Source organism: Micropterus dolomieu, linkage group LG04 (assembly GCF_021292245.1).
Source record: "Micropterus dolomieu isolate WLL.071019.BEF.003 ecotype Adirondacks linkage group LG04, ASM2129224v1, whole genome shotgun sequence".
Classification (NCBI taxonomy): Eukaryota; Metazoa; Chordata; class Actinopteri; order Centrarchiformes; family Centrarchidae; genus Micropterus; species Micropterus dolomieu.
Window position 1 is genome coordinate 2,739,057 of NC_060153.1, and position 20,598 is coordinate 2,759,654.

The 20,598-nt window shown below is 38.9% G+C and overlaps 2 protein-coding genes across 2 annotated transcripts in view; both read right to left on the minus strand.

Annotated features, from left to right (window-relative positions):
• LOC123969811 overlaps positions 1 to 7,731 on the minus strand; it is a 26,452-nt gene extending 18,721 nt beyond the window's left edge. Inside the window, exons 1-20 of the mRNA XM_046047506.1 lie at positions 7,643 to 7,731; positions 7,419 to 7,537; positions 7,152 to 7,322; positions 7,030 to 7,061; positions 6,822 to 6,919; positions 6,697 to 6,719; positions 6,571 to 6,592; positions 6,451 to 6,478; positions 6,259 to 6,343; positions 5,954 to 6,100; positions 5,668 to 5,879; positions 5,443 to 5,546; positions 3,178 to 3,296; positions 2,917 to 3,072; positions 2,397 to 2,611; positions 2,104 to 2,189; positions 749 to 885; positions 508 to 633; positions 236 to 426; positions 37 to 125 (exon numbers count right to left, since the gene is read on the minus strand). Of these exons, the coding sequence (XP_045903462.1) occupies positions 37 to 125; positions 236 to 426; positions 508 to 633; positions 749 to 885; positions 2,104 to 2,189; positions 2,397 to 2,611; positions 2,917 to 3,072; positions 3,178 to 3,296; positions 5,443 to 5,546; positions 5,668 to 5,879; positions 5,954 to 6,100; positions 6,259 to 6,343; positions 6,451 to 6,478; positions 6,571 to 6,592; positions 6,697 to 6,719; positions 6,822 to 6,919; positions 7,030 to 7,061; positions 7,152 to 7,322; positions 7,419 to 7,537; positions 7,643 to 7,706 (2,224 nt within the window). The 5' untranslated portion in view covers positions 7,707 to 7,731. The remainder of the gene's footprint in view (positions 1 to 36; positions 126 to 235; positions 427 to 507; positions 634 to 748; positions 886 to 2,103; positions 2,190 to 2,396; positions 2,612 to 2,916; positions 3,073 to 3,177; positions 3,297 to 5,442; positions 5,547 to 5,667; positions 5,880 to 5,953; positions 6,101 to 6,258; positions 6,344 to 6,450; positions 6,479 to 6,570; positions 6,593 to 6,696; positions 6,720 to 6,821; positions 6,920 to 7,029; positions 7,062 to 7,151; positions 7,323 to 7,418; positions 7,538 to 7,642) is intronic.
• An 845-nt stretch (positions 7,732 to 8,576) lies between these two features.
• On the minus strand, positions 8,577 to 19,619 carry LOC123969605. The gene is made up of 22 exons (XM_046047164.1): positions 19,569 to 19,619; positions 17,526 to 17,648; positions 17,095 to 17,294; positions 16,907 to 17,010; positions 15,775 to 15,887; positions 15,309 to 15,560; positions 14,883 to 14,957; positions 14,544 to 14,779; positions 12,775 to 12,856; positions 12,465 to 12,608; positions 11,700 to 11,902; positions 11,451 to 11,560; positions 10,690 to 10,808; positions 10,416 to 10,592; positions 10,291 to 10,322; positions 9,824 to 9,921; positions 9,668 to 9,690; positions 9,506 to 9,527; positions 9,375 to 9,402; positions 9,199 to 9,277; positions 8,925 to 9,071; positions 8,577 to 8,789 (listed from the first exon to the last, which is right to left on the minus strand). Exons 1-22 carry the CDS (start codon positions 19,617 to 19,619, stop codon positions 8,577 to 8,579), a joined length of 2,631 nt encoding a protein of 876 aa, XP_045903120.1.
• Between the last annotated feature and the right edge of the window lie 979 nt (positions 19,620 to 20,598).

A 20,598-nucleotide genomic window follows, 5' to 3' on the forward strand; every position in this document is an offset into this window, starting at 1 on the left:
GTTAAATACTAGATCTGTGTTATTCTGAAGCCTGACCTGAGGCGAGGTAGGCTGTGATGGTGTTAAACACGTCTTGCCTTGCAAAGTTTGCAGCAGTGTAGTTGTATTGACCAAGAACTGAAATGCTGAAAAACAAAATGAAAAATATAAAAAATGATTTGAAAACATCCAACAATGACATGATCTTTAAAAAAATGTATTTCACAAAATATATTGTTGTGAAAACCATACATACAGCTTTTGGAAGGCCAGGCAGGAGGCGTTGTGAGTGGTACTGGGGCTGATCAGACTCTTTGTGAGGAAGACCAAGTAGCTTTGAAGGCGTAGGTCAAACCAGGCTTTGACCTCTGACTCTGTGGAGCTGCTGAGAGCCATGGGCCAGACACAAGGCAGTGTAAGCTGCTTCACCACCGCCGGGAGAGTCTCCTGTAGTGAATTTACACAGTAATGTTATTATATCATCACCATGTGTTTGCATTTCTGTTTGTTTCTGTGTGTGGTACATACAGTCTCTAGGAACACCGGTGTCTGGATGTAGTTGTCGTAGATCACACAAAGCTCTGCACTGTTGTCGACAACGTCAGGGCGACGGAGAAAATCTCCAAGATCTGATGGAGGCATGGAGTTCACCAGCTAGAGGAACAGCAAACAAAGACATAAGTCATCCTCTTCTTCCTCATCTACCCATCACATCCTTCAACTTAAACACTAGAACTAACTCTCCTCTGTATTACTTCCGGACACACACCTGAAATATCCTGTTCTGAGGCATGAGGGACAGGAAGGTGGTCAGGTTGGGGAACTGGAATCCCATGAATGAGCTCTTCAAGAAACTGTAGAAACTGTGGCTGTTGTTGTTACTGTAGCACTGGAGAGGTATCGGTCCTAGAATGAGGGAGAGTGAAAGAGCTCGGCTGTCACGTGAACTTTGATCTGCTGAGTTAAGATGATGGTTGTAGGTTTGGTTTTCAAAGATAGTAACTCCGAGGTTATGGACGTGTTCATGTTGTTAACAATATATTTACTTGCTGTCAGCCTTGATTGTTTCAAAGTGTTTATTATTATGAACATTTCAAGATGAGTTTCATCTCCCCTGAGCATCTGACAGCACAGTATGTAATGAAATCAAGTCATCAATAAATACATTCCTATTCATAACTAGTCAATTTAAATATGGAGACAAACTGTATGGGCTACTGCGTGAGCTCCAAATTAGTTCTCTTTAGTTGACATATTTAGCATCCTTCCCTTACCACAAAAATTCATGGCATACAGTAGATTGGCTACCTAGATAGAATATAAATAGATGTGACAATAACAACGAGAGGGGGAATGAGTCCTTTTCAGACAAGGTGATCTTGAGCAATTGATGCACAGTGAGCTTTCCCCACAAGCGTATCGGCTCTGCGCTCGTATAATGCTTGTCTAATTGCAAAAGGGCCTGAAAACTGAAAATGTTGTTAGGGATATTTGAGATTCATGACAGTAGGAACGAATAAATTTCATCACAATTTAAAGAGACTAGGTATAATGTTTTCCAGTTACATTACAACAAACAAAATAATGGATTCCTTAGTACTTCATGGGTAAATAATTAGCTGTAAAAGGATTGATTTACAACCTAAAATAGAAATTCAAATCTTAGAAGATGGAGTGTATGAGGTGTGATTTAAAATATATTCTACAATTTTAAACCACTTTTCTTACAGTTTGAATGTACAGGGGTAATATTTCAGTCCATTACTCCAATTAAGAAGTTAAAGTAGCTTAAGAATGTAACTTAGAGGTACCCTGTGTTTCCTGAAAACATTTTTGTTTACAGTCAGTGTTTTCCAAAAAATAACATATTGTGTATAGACCGACAAATGGGCACAAAACATTTCTCCATAAAGCTTTTAGTAGTCAAAAACTCCACAGGGTACCTTTAAACATCAACCTCTCTGTTAGATCAGCAACTGTCATATAATTACTGCAAATGGAATATTTATCGTGATGACTTAATTGTTACACGAATGATGTGATGCGATTACAATAATGCATTATTTTGTAACATGTTACCACCCAAAACTGTTGCTAGTTTCCTTTCAGTGCCGGTTTCTTTACCTTTGAGAGCCTGAACGATTTGATTGTGGATGTCATTCTGTGTAACTTGACTGAGAGATGAGATTGTTGAATTTAGGTCTTTGACTCTGAAATATAAAACATGAATTCAAGATGTTTAAAATAAAACAAACAAACTCAAGCTGTATGGCTACAGTAATTAACATTTGACTTTTTTATAGAATCCCATATGAGATGAGGTACAGCAAATTACATCGTCTAAAACTAACAATAACTCTAAAATTAATTTCAGTTAAATTAAATCATTCGTTCAGTGCTCGTGGCTCTACACTTACCCCTGCTGCTGGATAGCGCAGTCTCTCCCCGCCAGTATTCTGAAGAACATAGCGACTTGGAGGGGTGACAGGTTGAACAACAGCGGGGGCAGTCGTTTGCTGAGCCACAGTGACACAACTGAATCACTCACTGAGGGATCTGAGAGGTTTGCACGAGCAAACACAACTTGCAACATGGCTGACAACACTGGAGAAGGGAACATGTTTTCATGACCCTGCAGTAAAAAGGGAAAAGCAACCATTGAGATAAACTTTGCATATAAGAAATATACTTTTCTGAAAAGTTAGGTGGTGCAAGTTTAACTGTGCCGTCTTCTACATTACACATTTGTAAAAGAGTCAGTAGAGTGTAAAAATGTATTATGCTAAATGTATGGGGCTTCTCCTATGTCAATTCATATTAAACCACCAGGAAATGTATGAATTATATATTATAACTTTAGGTAACTAAATAAACATTACTTATGCAGAATCAAGGACAAGATATTGATATGAAAATTGATGTTTGACGCAGACTCACACTGATAGCTGGTGAGAAGTCATCAAAGAAAGCTGGGAAAAGTTGGTCAGGGATGTAGTTCATCACCATGTTAACCTGGGTTGAAGAGATGAGCTGGCCAGGTGTGGCGGACACCTCCGCTAGCTGTCTGACTGTCAGCTGTGGTAACGCTTCCATCTGCATTTCCAGATATATACAACAACACAGATGGTTAAAACAGAGACAGATGAACAAGCAAATAAACAACCATAATAACAATAGTCACAATGCAACAGAAAGTACCACTGAAAAGTTGTGATAGAGCATCTGTAGATCCTGGAAGGACATGAGGACAGAGAAACCTCCCAAGTTCTTCAGCATCCATTCTACACTGTTGTTAATGTTCAAGCTGCAGCTGGGGTCTGAACCACAAAAACACACAGAACACAATCAACTTTACTGTACATTTTATATATGCATCATGTGCTAGACACCCTGCTGACTGTAGTTTATTTTTAAAGGGATTTACTAATCATAGTTCTGTTTGTATTGCAAGAAAATATGTACATCATGGCAATCTTTACAGCACATCCAGACTGAAATGTATAGACATCTATTTGGTGGATTGCTATGAAATTTGGTTTGATTTAGACATTCGTTGTGCCCAGATGACGACAAGGTCTCCAGTCGGACTCAAACAGACAATGTTGCGATTACATAGTAAGTGTATTAGACAACTAGATCGCAGGGATGCCTACAATGTCATGTATTACAAAAGGAAAAAACATTCAAGAAAGAGTCCTGGTTGTAATTATGAGTAGGAGATACATTTATGACATGGCTACGATATCTCCCACTTTATGGAAAGAATAGTGGAAGTATCACAAAACCAGAGCCAAAATACAATTAAATGTACCTAAATAATAATCCAATGTTAACACAAATACTAACGGGCTAGCTGATTCTAAAAAAAGTATACAGTTTGTTTGACTTTTCTTTATAGCTTGTGACTAACCTTATTTAACAAATGGCTAAATAATATATGTGTAATTGTAACACAAACACAACACTTTGGATACATTTCCGAGATATGGTACGACAACAGTGACAAGCAGTGTGAGTAACCATACTGTTCAGCAACCCTCTTCCTCCTTCCTTTGTTCTGGCTGGCAGCAACACAAACCACGTGTGAGGGCCCTCCATCTCTGTGATTCAGATACACATCTATGGTTGTGCGTGATAAAGTGAGTTTATTGCCTTTTTCATATTTGCTGTATCTTAATGGTTATTTGTAAACTTGATGTGATTGAATGCTTGACTAGTATACATATTAATAGATGCTATATTCCTCAGCTTGATTGTTTGCCTTGAGACTACAGATATCACAGTGTATAAGTGTGCAGTGCACATGGTCTGTTAATTGTAGTTCTTAAGGAAAGGCAGACAACAATATAACCTAACCTAGACCATGATGACATTCTTATATGTAATTGTTAAATGAATGTCTTTGTTATATAGTACTTTATCATTTCTGTAGTGGTAGGCCTACCCTTCACCCTCTTTGGTTAGAGTACAAATGTTTGTTTGTTAGTCGCCTAGTTAAGTGTCATGTTATACATTGGTTTACTGTATTGTAATTCTTGTGTGTTTCTTTGTTTATCATTTTGTAGAAAACCATAACCGTCAAGCCTCATCTCCTGTTGCTCATGTGTGAATAGTGGCAATAAATGGCTTAAACGGAACCATTTGTCCCTTCGGCATTCTTATCGATGTACCATGGGGATGTTCAAACTCCTGTGAACCATATACAGAAAGATTTTACACATACTGTTGTGTAAACACAACTGCTGTAAGTTGTAACAACGGGACATTTCCCTATACTTCACATTCTACCAACATGGTAGCGTGCGACAAACAGTAAGCACAGATGTCGCTGATGAAGCACAGTCGATTTATTTTAGGTAGCCTAACAACATTTCATATTTATATCCATTCAATATTTATATATTTCTACATTTATTTATATTGACTGTATGTCTACGTGTAGCACCTGATCACCACAGCAAATTCCTTGTATGTGTAAAACACTACTTGGCAATAAAGCTCCTTCTGATTCTGAGCATGGCCTTTCATGTGCTGCCACTGTATTTTGTTGCCCCACTTGCAGCAATGATCTCAAAACCACACTAATCGGGTCTTCATTAGGACCTTTAACCTTTCTCATATGAAATGTTTCTTTGTTTAATAATATATAATAAATATAATATATATTATATAATATACATATATGGTTTGGATTCAGCGTCAGGGCATTACTATTTTTCTATCAACTATCTCAGTAGCTTCATACATGCTGTACTGGGTATTATTATGCCTCTTGTATAAAGATCTAATAATAGCAAAGTTGTATTATTTTTCATGTGTACAATGAGTATTATAGAATTTTATACTGTAGCACAACATTTACGAAACCTCTGGTAATTTTTTTTTTAATGTGTACTGAGACTTTTTACACTCAAAATAAACTTACTTCCTGAATGTAATCTTTATGAAAATGTGAGAACCTACCTGTGGTGTTATGCCTGGTCAGGAAAACCTTGATGAAGTTTGTGTAGACAGATATCTGCGTGGCGAGGGTCATGCGTGGCTGGAGTTGGCTCAAAATTTGCACGCTGAGTTCAGAAATGAAATAAGCGGTTGTGTGGTTAATGACAATATCTTGACAACACAAGACAGGGAATCAGATTTATTCTGAGTTTGGTTGAAGGGGACTATGGAAATGTGTAAGCTTACATGTACTGGTAGGTGCTGCAGTTCAACCCTTTTGTGGCGAGACATGAAAGGAAGTCAGGGGAAACAGCTGGCAGGAAAGGGCGGAGCCAGCGGTTAAACCACAGCTGGATGAGTGCAGGATCACTGTAGCTGGCCATGCTGAACGTGTTCAATCGGATTTCTTGTATAGAGTCCAAAATCAGCGGCACTGCAGGGTTTCTGGGGTCCAGAGTCTACAAGAAAACAAGCATCCAGTGTCATGTTCTGATCAGAAAAGTGTAAAGTGAGGAGTAATGCTGATGCATACCTTGTTAGTTACAAGACTCAGAGCTTCATCCAGCACACCTGAAGCTTTGGAGAGGAGAAGATTCCAGATGGGTCTTGAGCCTCTGGAGGTAGAGGAGCGATTACACGCCAAAATCACCGCTAGATCTTCTGCTTTCAATGCTGACAGCTGGGTGAAGAAAGAACAGAATGATAACGGGTGAATAATGAAGGGAGATCAGAAAACATACTGCAGATCACATTGAAACGATTTCACACAACAGCACAAAACATTTATGAAACTGTTCTACAGTTCCAGGTTACAGTTGTTGTTCTGAGATGTCTTACCGAGGCACAAGCGAATTTCTCAACAGCAAAGTCACAGAAATGTCCATTCATCTGTCCGCTGTCAAGTTGGAGCTGCAGCATTGTGCTGTAGTTTCAAAATAACATAAGCACATAAAACATTTATTGACAGTATTTATTAACACAAAATGTTTAAACAAGCTCAAAGTAAGATGAAAAATATATAAATCCCACCTGTTCACTCCGATGCAAATGTCTGTTTCTGTGGTAGAGTAAATGAATTCATGGTGGTTATTAACATTATAATATTAAATTATTTTATAATACATTTTTGTAAGTGGTGAGAGAACTTACCATTTGTCATGATAATATTGCACTTGGGTGAGAAAAAGATTAAGATGGGCATGAGTCTTCTATCATAAAACCAACATGACACCAACAATATTCAGAAACAAAAATGTGAAAATCGAATTTAATTACCTCTCCACCGTATATGATGCAACCTGTGATTAAAGCACAAGTAAATGCAAATTAGTTTATGGCATAGATCAGACATTATGTGTTAAAATGCTCATTTCAGTAATAAGTTTACATTACGTAATAACCTGGTGGTATGTGCATGGATAAGACAGTCTTGCTGTACATGATGCGTGACGCTACATCAAGAGAGACTGTGGCCATGGCCAAGTCCAGTCTGCTAAACCTGAAACAACAACATGTGATTAACATCACAATTTTATATTTCATATAATTAGTTATAGATGAATCAATATAAAATCTGAAATAAGCATATATATTTATATATGAACTCACAGAGTTTTGTATGATGAACAGGTAAGGTTTCCCTTTGAATACAAGAAACACAGATTTTTACTTTCAACAAACAAGACAAAGTGTAAATCTTGAATAAATATGAATCATGTTACTCTTTTTACCTGTTGAAGGAACATAACGAGGTAGGACAGAAACTCTGGAAATTTGTCAGGAGACTCAGTCAGGTAATCAAAGATTGTATTTATGATGACATCTTTGTCTGGAAGAGTAGGAATATTCAACACCAGCATCTCTGCAATCTGTGCTGGAGTCAGGAGTTGTAGGACGTCCAGCTGAATGGAAGGGAGGGAGCAAAATAAAGTTTACTGTTGCTGAAAATAACAAGGTAATGCTTGTTAGTAGAAATGTTAGCAGAAACTAAATCTTACAGGGTTGAAGTACGGGTTGAGAAGAAGCAGCTCTTTGAGGGACAAAAACATTGAAAACGGACCCAGATTCTTCATCAACCACTCTGCACTGCCGTTGGAGGCAGACACACAGGCTGAACCTGGACAAAGCCATGAGGACAAAGAGATATCTGTAAATGCTAAAACACCTTTCAACATTTAAGTCCATCCAAGTTTAAAAAGTCATATAGTCATTCATATATTACCTGAGTGCGACAGGAAACTGAGGATGAAGTACTTTAAGACCACATTATGTTGCTTTGAGGTCATGTCATCGAAATGTTGGATAAATACCTTCAGTCTAAGAATAAAATCAACAAAAGACAGAAATGTTTTTATCTGTCTGTGGGTAACTGAATGATAAAAAGGGTCTACACACTCAAGAACAAAATTGTTGGATGGATGTGACACAACTCTGCTATACTTAGATCCATTCACCAGTGGGGCATAAATAAACACATTTTGGCCTGAAAGTGATGCCACATTGAGAGGCCACGTTGTAAACTACTGTATGGTGGCTATGTACATATCAGATACAGCTTGTCGGGCTGACATTCACTTCAGGCTTAATTTGTTTCACTTCCATCAGCTGAACTTCTGATACTTCATATGAACTTTAAATGTCTCATGAATTTACTTCATTAAACCTCTAATAATTGATTTTATTAAATTTTTGCCACTTGGGAGCAACAGAACACAACATAAAAACATTGATTAGGTCCTGTTAGATTAGCATGTTGGGGTGAGATATAACAGAGTGGGGGATCAAACCTACTGTACGTTTAAAACAATTGGCTATTAGCTATGGAGAAAAAGGCTTAGATCTGATATGCCAGACATAAAGGTGGGTTTACAGAATTAAAAAATGCCTTTGTTGATTGGACTATTTGGTTCCACCCAGTAGTGTAGCATGAGGTCAGCACAGAAGATCCACCGCTATCTAGGCAGTTTAAGTGCACATTTCTTTATTATCTTAAACATATTAACGCAAGTTAGAGTAGAGCATGTTAAATGATACTAAAATCCCTAGTGTCACATTCACCATTAATAGAAAGATTCAATGGAACCTGAAACTTAGTAATGCATGTTTTTATGAATAAGGATCTGTGGTGCAAGTTCAGGAAGTCTGTGGACAATCACTTACATTTGCTGGTATGACTGACAGCTGAGATTCCTGCGGCTCAGACAGTCCAGGAACCTTAATGATGCAGACGGGAGGAACACACTCAGACGGCCCAAGAACCACTCTCTGATGACACTGCTGTTCATCAGCTGCTCATTAGTCAGTATCGACACTCTCATTTCTCCAATCACATCCAAAACCTCTGATGCTGATGGAAGCATGGTCGAGGGCTGTAGAGGAGATCAATTGACTGAATCATTATGGATTCTATGTATTTGAGCTGTTACTTATAAATTATTTACTTTAATAATCTGGAAGAGACGTTGAAGATGTGTACGTTCATCAGTGGGTTAAAATATACTGACTGTGTTAGCTAGGATGTCCAGAGCTGGGTCCAAGATAAAGGATAGCTTAGTCAGCAGCATCTTCCACAGCACATTGGAGTAGCTGCTGTTTCCAGGTAGATTACACTTCAGAAGAGACACCAGCTGATTGGCTGTGAAGTTCTTCAGCTGTATGTGTTTGACAGTAAGTGGTAATTTAGTAATTTAGCCAAATGACTAAAAGAGCATGTTACATAGAAGCTGTTCTCAGAAACGTAAATCCTTGTATTTCCATGTTGACTTTTAAATTAGTCACCTGTGCACATGCATATGTCTCCAAGGTAAAATTGCAGGTAACGTTCATATATGTGTTCAAGTAAGAGTTCAGGTCAGAGCTGTGAAATAAAAATACAAAAACAAATACACTTCAATACAGAGACTATTGAAACAGTAATCTATAATTTTGGATACAAATGAAAACAAATTGGGTACCTGTCAGTTCCTCTGCAGATGTTAGTACCTGTCAAAAAGCAGAGAAAAAAAAATCTCAAATGATTTTAGCTCTATAAGCACTTAACATAACATAATGAGTAATTAAATGAGATGTGTCAGAAAGCTCTTACCATTGTACTGGGTGACTGGGCACTGTGAATGACAGGTTTAATATATTTTAAGGAACATTAAAATAATTGATCAGAAAAACTGAAAAATGAGCTACAACATGCAGATAAAATAGATCAAATGGAAATATAAGTTATAAATAAGCAAATGTAAAGAAATCTCACCGTGATGTTCTCAGGCACACACTCTGTTCAAATCAAAACATAAAAAATATTAAGTCATCTATTGTGTGCACATGATAACACTTGTAATACACATAAAACACAATCCAAAAAAAATCCAAACAAGAAGTCATCATGTATGTGTGTGTGAAGACTGACCCCCTGGAGCGATGTTCATCAAGTTATCTATGACATCCCAGATGACAGGCTCTACGTCTGGTGGCAGAAATTGTATAGCTCCGTACAATCTTTGAAAACTGCCACACAAATGGAAAAAAACTAAAAAAAAACATTTAACTGGAAAGCAAGTTATTCCCCAATCTAAGGCAACATAATCGCCTAAAACTGAGTGCAAACATCGGAGCACTCTAGTTATTGCTCCCAAATGAATCAGATTCACAGGAGACTTTGTGGCTTTCAAAAGTACAGGTGGAACTAATAACATTAATGATCATTTGGTTCCAACAATTCCACTGCAATCATTTTAGTTGTTATCAGTTACACTTGTGTTTGACACGTCAAATTGTCTGCTATGAAAAAGGTCTACTGGCCTAATGTAAAGACACAACATTTGTCAGTACAATGAGACACAGCGGTAAGTTACAAAACCATTTGAAAGTACTCACATGTGTTTGTAGACGCCACAGGGTGGATTGACCTGAGAGATGAAATAGCTTACTAATAATCATCCAGGACAGTCAAAACTTTTATAAAAGCTATAAAAGGTACTGCAGCATTACAAAGCTGTTACCTCTGGAGCGAGCTGGACCAGCGCGTACAGGACCTCCAGAAGTTTCCAGTCTTCAGGGGACTCCAATAGGAAGTCAAACACTTGGTCGATAACAACGTCTTTCTCAGGTGGAGTAGGAAGAGGCAACAGAAGCATCTCTGCTATCTGTTTTGGAGTCAAGATGTAAAGAACATCCAGCTGCACAAAAGATAAAAGAGAAGAAATTATTTACAATAAAAAGTCTTCAGTTAAGTCACTTTTAGAGCCTTTCAGCCGGTCAGGTTTTCAGACTTACTCCAGAGAAGTTTGGGTTGAGGTTGTAGAAGTCAATAATGGAGGCAAATCTTGAGAAGAAACCAAAGTTGTATGTCAGCCATTTTGCACTGTGATTGGCTGAGGAGAAACACTGGGGGTCTGAAACAAATATGTATAAAATTAATGTATATTTAAAAATGAACAGCATGTGTAAACCCTTTGTCTTGACATTATTTTGTATTCACTTTAAAGAGAAAGCAAAGATATGAAACACCATTGTGGAAAATAACTAAGCCCATTTACTCAAGAACTGTACTTACTACTGTACCCGAGTATTTCGATTTCATGTTACTTTAAACTTTTCCTCCAGTACATTTATTGACAAGTGAAGTTACTTTATAAACTGAGACCTTACATACAAAACATTATGATGGGCTTCTTTCAAGTATCTTCTTGAAAAGTATCTTCTTCTTTTAAAATACAGTGCGTTGGACCACATTAAAATGCACAAAACACTTTGAGTCTTTTACACTGTAGTATTACTACTTTTACATGAAAAAAATTCTGAATAATTCCTTTACCACTGCAGAAACAGAAGAGGACTCTTCTGGGTGAGTCATGTAGTGTTTTTGCAATAAGTAAGACTTGCATCCATCTAGTATTTGCCAAAATGTCTTGTTAAGATTTTTATGCAGTTGCAGAATAAATAAAATCTGGCGTTTATTTTAAGTGAAAAAAACACATTTCTGCTGTTCTGTTGTCAATTTTAAAGGCTGCTACTTCTGCTATTAGTTTACTTACCAGAGGTGTTGTGATGCAGCAGGAAAGGATAGATGAAGTACTCATAGATGTTACGACTGTAAATTGGATCAGCATCCATAAAATTCATCTGTTTGCTGAGAGCTGCCACACTGCACATATATAAAAAAGAAAACATTTAATACACCATACAGTGTGTGTGTGTGTGGGGGGGGGCATGCAATACTAATGGGGGTGATGTTGGGCCATCCTTATGGGGACAAAGTCCCTACAATGTAAATGTAAACTCACATGGTTTGGTATACTGGACAGGAGAAGTTCTTGGTGCTGAGGCAGGACAGGAGGTCTGTAGGTATGTCAGGCAAGAGGGGCATCAGTTTGATCTGAAACCAGAGCTTGATGAAGTTCGGGTCCTCCAGATGTTGCTGGGTCAGAGACGGAGAGTCTGCCTCACCAAAGATCTGCTTAAAGTCGGACACCACCTCACTGAAGTTCTAAAGGAGGAAAAGAGTAAGGAATAAGTGTTTTTTATTTATTTATTTATTTAATTTAAATTTGTAGTAAAATGAAATGGAAAAACAAACACATAAAGTAGTGTACAGTAAAGATGTGTCTCCCAGTTAGGAGCTAGAATTTGTAAAGCTGCAGAGTAGTCTTAGTGGCCATGAAGTTCTTCCTAGCATTATTCAAGTTTTATGGTGGAAGTTTTGTTTGTCTCTAACTATCTGCGGATGTTAAAAGCAGTGTGTCCATCTTGGTTTGTTATATTCAGCTTTAAAAACCTCAATTTAAATCTTGATTGACAGGTTATTCTCAAGTAAATATTTTAAAAGGCACAGTTTGTGACATAAATAAAACAATAAAACAAAAAACACCACCAAAAAATCTGAAACACAAGACCCGATTAGTTGACTCATTACAATAATACAGTCACTAACCATAGACAAGCGTTTATAAACACTCAGGTAAAAAAAAGCTTAGGTTAGGGTTGGACACAATGAACAAGAAGGATGGACAATTAGTCAGACAGATGGACAGACAGACAGACAGACTTACTCCAGTGGACAACTCTTTGATCAGTGAGTTCAGACGTTCTGTCAGCTCCACAATCAATCTGATGATCGTCGCCTCGGACAATGTGAAGTTAGTAAGAGCAGCACAGTGCAAAACATAAGCAACATTTTCCACTGCGTCTGTCAGCTGTTAGGAAGAAAAAATTATGTGATGACAAGTATCTCTTTAACATTACTTAAGTAAGAAATAAGTAAAATTTGGGCAACAAGGAAAGCTCACGTAAGTTTAAATAAAAATTCAAAAGATTCAAACTTTATTAATGATATAAAAATAAAATAAAATGAAGTCTCACCCCACAAGGGCTCTTATCAAGAGTGATGCTACAGACATCCATGGTTTCAGAGGTTTCATTGTCCATACTATGGTTCAGATAGCTGCACACAAACAAGAGACAAATCTACATTCAAAAGACAATATAATACACCATCTTTCAACACAGAAACATACTGACTGACCGGGAGTTGATTGAGTGAGATGCACTTACTAAAGCTGCATTTATTGATTTCTGCTCACTAATGGGCAAAAGAACTTCACAACAAGCTAGGTTAGCTATCCATTGCCTTTTAAAAGACATGAACAACATTAGCATTCATTTTGGGTCATGTTTCTGATTACCTGAGAAATATTAATCCTATATTCACTATCCTTTTAGCTCTGTTTTGGTCTCCACCAACTCCTGAGAAATATATCAGGATATTTGCTAGATGATCCACTATTTTCACTAGCTAGTTGCTAATTCTGTTTATGTGCAGTATGGTGATTGGCTTGTTGCGTACAGCTTCTTTTTGCTGAAAACAGCTGCTGTGGGAGACTGAACAGTGCAGTAAAACTGAATCAATTAAAGGGGCATTATGGAGTTTTGGCCACTAGCGGTGCAGTTTTAAAACTGCAACCAGGCGTGTGCTCATATGCGTGCTCGGTTGAACTCGTGAGTGAGCATAATCCAAAACACAACCCGTTTATACAGAAATCCTGCAATAAATGCAGAAACCCCTGCATGCCGGCTGTTGCTTTTCACACAGACAGGTTCAGGCTCTGTTACTTCAAACGTTCCCGTCTCAGAGGCAGATCAACAGCAGCGCAGTTTGACCGCACTAAGTAACTTTACTTTAGTGTTCGTCCTGTGTTGTTGTGGCCGTTATGTTGCAGTATTTTATATTATGTGGGTCACGTTAGTTACAGCGAATGAGAGGTGGAGAAGCTGTGTATCTGAGTATCGGTAAAAGCACAATAAATCTAAATTTAACGTTATGAAGCAAACAGCGGCAGGTCGGAACTACTGTAGCGTTAGCTGGCTGCTCCTGGCTGCATCACTATAGGATAGTAAACAAATCGCTCCACATTTACTTTTTACCATTACATCATTTCTTGCAGGCTAAATGAACACTTTGACATAATACTGGTGGTACACAGGAAAGTAACATGGGTCGCGTTAGTTGGTGAAGTAACATGGAAAGCGATACAACTTTGCACTGGATAACATCAGCAACTGCTCGGCGTTAGCCGTGGAGCTAACATGACTTTCTCTGTGTTTCTCCAGCCTTACTAATGATCACTTTGTTCTTACTCGACATCATTCTGAACCTGTTTGGTCTGATGGGCTTTAGCACATAAACCTTTATTGTTGTTTTGGATCCTTACGTGGAGCCTGTGTTTTGCTGTGAGCCGGTTGTTTTATAGTGTTAGTGGACTACATGTCGTTAGCTGCTGCGTTGTTGCTGTAGTCTGAGAGAGGCTCGGGAGCGCGCACAGGGCTGAATCTGACCCGGAGTCCCCACATTAAAAGCAGAATAGTGGCTGATGCAAGCAACGGTGAAAACAGGCGTGTGCTTTGTTTCTGAGTGAGTTTTGAGCCCATTGAAAATAAGGCAATGAAAATTTGATCTATTAAAATCAAAAACTTACATGTAGCCCCTTTAACTAAAAAGGGCTAAAAATTATTAAGATTTAATGCAGTTGTTTCCCACTTAGTTCTATCCTTACTGAAAAACACTAAATAAAAAATAATAGATGGATACTCAAAAATGAAGAATACTAATCATAAATGTTAGCTTGACTTACAACAGCTGGTGGAAGGCAAGTGTGATGTTTTGATGCATCAGGGCCTCGCCATTTGGCAAGAAACTCTGTAATATGGGCAACACGACCTGCTGGTACCAGTCCTCCACATTTGTCACGTCAAACTGTGGCGTCTCTGGAACTACAGGTGTTGTTTGTGGCCGGTACATGTCTGCCAGCTCAGCTAGAGTCCAGTTGAGCAGGAACTGGGTCAGAGTGCTGCTTTTTATTTCATTCCTCTGGAGGAACACAGCAGGTCAGGAGTCAATTCACTTGGCAGGTGTATTGCACGTCAATTTACGCAGTCTGTGTGCATGTGTGTTTATGTGTGAGAGCTTGTACCTCTTTTGTGAAAGACACAAAGTCATGAACAAAGCTCCCAATGGGTCTGAAAGCCGTCATGAACCCATTTACAACCTGTGTGTGACAAAAGAGGAGAGTTTAAATTAGATGAAAAGACTTCACCATTTTGCTTGGAACATCTTAACTTCTCGAACTTGCGGTTTTCTCCCTATACAGTAATAGGCCTAAATAAATATCGCATATGTGTCTTTAAACCTGCATTAACAAATTTTTTTTGGCCATGAAATGATGAACAGGTCAGCCAACAGTTGCTTATTTAGACATCCAACAGATAGACATAAGCTGTTAGTTAAGGTTAAAGCAATACTTAAGCACTTCAACTGATTAAACAAATAATATATAACATGCATTTTTATTGCATTAAAGACCTGGCAGTGTCAATACAACCATGCTACATCACAGTACCTCTCTGAGCTTGTTGTGCGGGGATGGTGGTGGGTATGGGTTATACATGGGCTGTGGCGTATAGGCAGGAGGATAAGCAGGGCTTGTCCAGGATTGGCCCCCTCCAGAGATGTTGGTGGGGGAAGGGCCAGAGTCCCCTGTCAACAAACCGTGAAAGATTAGGGTGAGGGTGTCGTTGTCTAAACCTGCGACCCCAGGACTCATCAGCAGCTTGGCCTTCTGCGCTGGAGACAGCAGGTTAAGAACCTCCAACTGTGGCGGAGAAAAAAACAAGGAAGACCAGGAGAGAGAAGGAGGACAAGAAAGTCAGATTTAGGTAGAAGTGTGACAAAGCAATGTACTGTGTACTGGCTATAAGTGCAGTGATGGACTTAAAACTCCACTGTTTCACTTGAACAAAACAAAAACTTTCTTCAATCTGTTGCTGCAAGGTTGCAAATCCTATAAATCTTGAAGAAAAACTCACTCCACTGAAGGCCATGTTGAGTGTTGAAAGGTCGTCCATTTGGGCCATGGCTCTGAAGGCCCCAAAATTCTTCATTAACCACTCCTCACTGCTCTCCTCTTGGCTCACACAACCTATACAAAGATTACACACACTGAGTGAACATATAGCTATATAGCTACATATACACAAATACAGAATAGATAAATAATCTTGCAAGTTAACAAATCTTAATGTCTATCCGTCCATCCATCGTCAACCGCTTATCCTGTGTACAGGTTCGCGGGGGGCTGGAGCCAATCCCAGCTGACATTGGGTGAAAGGCGGGGTATACCCTGGACAGGTCACCAGTCCATCGCAGGGCCACACATAGACAAACAACCACTCACACCTATGGACAATTTTGGAAATACCAATTAACCTAGCCTGCATGTCTTTGGACGGTGGGAGGAAGTAGTACCGGAGTACCCGGAGAGAACGTGGACACGGGGAGAACATGCAAACTCCACACAGAAAGGCAGGGGTTTGAACCCACAACCTTCTTGCTGTGAGGCGACAGTGCTAACCACTGAACCACCGCGCCACCCTAAAATCTTAATGTGTCCTTTAAAAATATTGTTGTAAGTGTTGCTGGAGCTATTAACAAACTCCGAATCAGTTCAAGTTCATTATAAAGTTTTACCATCTACTTGGTCTCCAGACAGAAATGGGTACATAAAGAATGTGTAGATTCACTTTTGTGTGACTGGATTCCATCCATCCATCGTCAACCGCTTATCCTGCGTACAGGGTCACGGGGGGGCTGGACCCAATCCCAGCTGACATTGGGTGCAAGGCGGGGTACACCCTGGACATGTCACCAGTCCATCGCTGGGCCACACATGGACGAACAACCACTCACGCTCACACTCACACCTAAGGACAATTTAGGGTAACCAATCAACCTAGCCTGCATGTTTTTGGATGGTGGGAGGAACCCACAACCTTCTTGCTGTGAGGCGACAGTGCTAACCACTGCACCACCGCGCCGGCCTAAAATCTTAACGTGTCCTTTAAAAATATTGTTGTAAGTGTTGCTGGAGCTATTACAACAACAAACTCCGAATCAGTTCAAGTTCATTATAAAGTTTGATTAAAATCGTAAAAGTTTTACCATCTACTCGGTCTCCAGACAGAAATGGGTACATAAAGAATGTGTAGATCCACTTTTGTGTGACTGGATTCATCTCAGAATAATGGTAACTGAGCTCCCTCACCCTGCAAGAAGAGATAGGATGGTGAGAAGTTGTTGTAACAAAGGTTACAGAAACAGGCAGGTAGACTGAAGACACTCAAACATACACAGTCTGGTAGGTGGAGCAGCTGAAGTTCTTGGTGCTGAGGCAGGACAGGAAGTGTTTGGTGATAGATTTCAACAACGGTTTTATCTTCACCTCCATCCACATCTGGACCAGGGCTTCGTTCTGGAGAGGGTCTGCTCCAGGGTTTAAAGCCAGAGCCCCCTGCAGGCTGAGAAGTGGCACTCCCGTCATGCTGGACCTCTGTGGTGGAGGAGATTAAACAAAATCAAATGGTGAGAGCAGGGTGTGTGTGAAAGCAAATCCACTAATCCATGTGACATTTAACAAGTCTTCAAGAAAAGTCACCACACCACTAATCTGTCACATTCTGCACGTCAAAACAAACAGGACCAACCGGTCAGGTCAGAATTAGTGACAACATTCCTTCTGTCGTGTGCCGTGAACATCCCTGTCCTGTTTTTTGAGTCATACCATGAATGTGTACAAATCCATTGTCGCTTCAAGCATTCCTTTCAGCCTCCGCATGTGGTCTCTCCCTGTATCTGTCGATGGCAGTCCCACACATTGTAGGAACTGCGAGGTAGAATCTGGCACCTTGGAACAAATGACAAAAGGAAAAGATGAGCAATGTGAAAACAATTCGATATGACATAAGACAAGCTGAAACCCTACTTTGGACTAAGCTTCTTTCTAAATAAACATTTATCTTTATTGTAGATATTTTCAGAGATCAAAAACTGATTGGAGTTCTATAATCATAACATTTTGGAATGTAATGTGCTATTTTGTAAGTTATTATGTAAGCTTTCAAGAAGCCAGGGCATATGGTGACAGATTGCCTCATTGTGTACTTGGCCTTGTTCCTGCACTGAAAGTGAGTCAACTCTGCCCCATACATGCCAAATTCCTATTTCATCCACTTCTTTTTTTATTAGGTCCATGTTAGGCTAGCATTTGTACAGATGTGACCCAAGGTATCTGACCAAATGCTATAGCTGATTACGGGGCGTAATTAGACAACTCATTATTTTGGTTAGACAACAACAATTTTGGTTCTCATATACAGACATTACTGATGAACATGTACAATCTGCGTCACAATGTGAAGTCAACGTGGGAACATATTCTGTCAGTATGTTTCCATTCAGCCAAGGAAGATTGTGGCTGATTCTCGACTGTGTTATGACAACAAATTGGCCCAATCATGGCTGCAATTTCAGCAAGATTTGGAAGCGCAGTCTTTGTCTCACGTGGGCTAATTAGCTCAATGTAAGAGGTGCCCCTGAAAATCTGCCTAAGTACATAAGAGCCTATTTTGGTTCGTCATTCATTATTTATCTGGTACCAAGCATGCTGGATTCAGGCCAGTCTTTGACCAAACAATTATACTGACAATTTCCTAGGAACATGTATAAACATGGGCCATTAACCTAGCTAAGCTAGCAGTATAGCCTAATTAATTTACCAGAAATAACACCCTTAATTCTCAACATTCACATTCAGTAAAATAGAACATGAGAGGCATGAAAGAGAGAAACGTGATTGTTTAAAGCAATTAATCCTCATGAAACGTGTTTTGAATGCAGAGTTTGAATGTCTGCATTTCCAAATAAAGTTTGTCTTCATTCTGAGCACGGACTGCACTGTACTGAAGTACACTAAATTCTTTATTGATGTTTTTTTTCCATTTCGGTAGACAAAGGGTGAACAGAAACACACAATAGGCATTGTCACAGCAGACAATTTGAAATTTCATAGCAGGATATGTAATTAATAATATAAATATGACTACCATCGCTTTAGCTTTAACGGTTCCTGGGCACTACCATATCCACTCAGGCTCACTGACATGGCCTAGTGATACACTTAAATGACCAGAACCATCGTTAGTTCGTTAGTGGTATTAATAACACCTGTGCTTTTCCTGCTATTACAAGTAAATAACTATATGATATTTCAGCAAGTGTCTACTTTCTTTGTTCCCTTGTAAGTTCACAGGATGTTGGTCATAAGACACATTTTATTAAAAGTCAACACACACTCCTAATTACCTAAATCATGTCCTAACATGTTCTGGTGCTTTTTTCAAAATTGTGTACTATGGTGAAAAGTCAGACGGTATCAACACTCTCAACAACTTGCATTGCCTTTGATAGCCTTACCAAATCGTCACATGATAGGCTTTACCACACTGGTAATCATCACTGCGCGCAAAATATACAGTTTTGTTCTGTGTTTCTGTTATGCAGTTCACGCCTGTGGACTACCTGATGTTTTGATCATATCTGTCTGTTCAGGTCTGCTGACACTGAAAGAAGACTTGATTTAACATGCTATGTGACAACCTGTAGCTTTAGGAGGGATTTGATTATGATCCTAAATCCAGATTCATCAACATACTCAGAAGAAAACAGGTACAGGACTTGTAAAACAGTTTTGGGGTAGAATTTATCTTTAGCCTTTGCCTTTAAGTACAATTAGATAGAAAGTACAGTATGTGACAGCTTCACTCACCTGGCCGCAGGTTTCTCTTGTAGTGCAGGTTTCATATCTGTAGATGTCCATCATTGAATCAACAACATAAGCATTTAGTGACATAAGTTAAATCAATTAAATTTAGATCAGGGTTAAGTCTTTACAATACTTAATGTTCCATTGGCTTTGTAATAAAAATGATGTGTGTTATTTAAATTTACTGATCTTACCTTTGTGTGCCTGATGTCTCTGTTGGGAAAAGTGTGACCTTAGAATTTGAATCACTCAAACTAGATTTGGACACATTTACGACACTTTTATTAATTAATAAGATATAAAATAATGTCTGTCTTCTTGTATGAATGTTGAATGTCAAAATGGTGAATCTAAAAAAGAAGCTCATGCAAAACCTTGATGCAAAACCTTGCATACTGACTCCAAAACCTTATATGTACCAATCCCATAATATCTGCACTGAAATGATATTGATGTCTGTATTTATATTGGAAATACATACTGGTGCATAACGAAATGGGCCCAGAAAGTAAAAGTACATGTAGCAGCTGTAAAATGGTTTTGAGGTGAAGGATAATCTTGGCAATATCGTATGATTTTCATATTGTCAATAAATCCAGTGAAAAGACCAAACCAGCAGTGTATTAACCCATCTCACAAGTATTGTCTGTGTATCCGAAGTCCGATATAGTAGTTTATTCCTTGATAGAGCTCCATTGCTGTCCAAAAATTCATTGAACATTAAAACACATGAGAAGCATCCTGTAGCACTGGCTAACATAATCCTTCACTGTAATTCATTTTGAGTAAACAGCAGGCTCTGGATACGCTTTTTAAATCAATTCATCATTGGTTTTGTTTTTTTAATGATTTGTTGACAATGACAGAAATTTAGAATATCACCAGCCTTGTCCTTTAAGTGTGGATGTGTATCTTGACACTTATAAGTTAGAGGAAAGACACAAAATCCGCTCTTACCAAAGCAGCTCCCCAGTAAGTAAACCAGTAGGAAGAGGTTTCGTGATCTCATGATGTGACAAGTCTCATGGGAAGA

Coding starts and splice junctions, on each gene's coding strand:
- LOC123969605 (XM_046047164.1), bottom strand. CDS start 19,619: ATGGACATCTACAGATATGAAACCTGCACTACAAGAGAAACCTGCGGC. Junction 15,888..16,906: donor GTCTGGAGACCGAGTAGATG/GTAAAACTTTTA, acceptor ATCTTTGTATAG/GTTGTGTGAGCCAAGAGGAG. Junction 9,072..9,198: donor AGACATATGCATGTGCACAG/GTGACTAATTTA, acceptor AAACACATACAG/CTGAAGAACTTCACAGCCAA.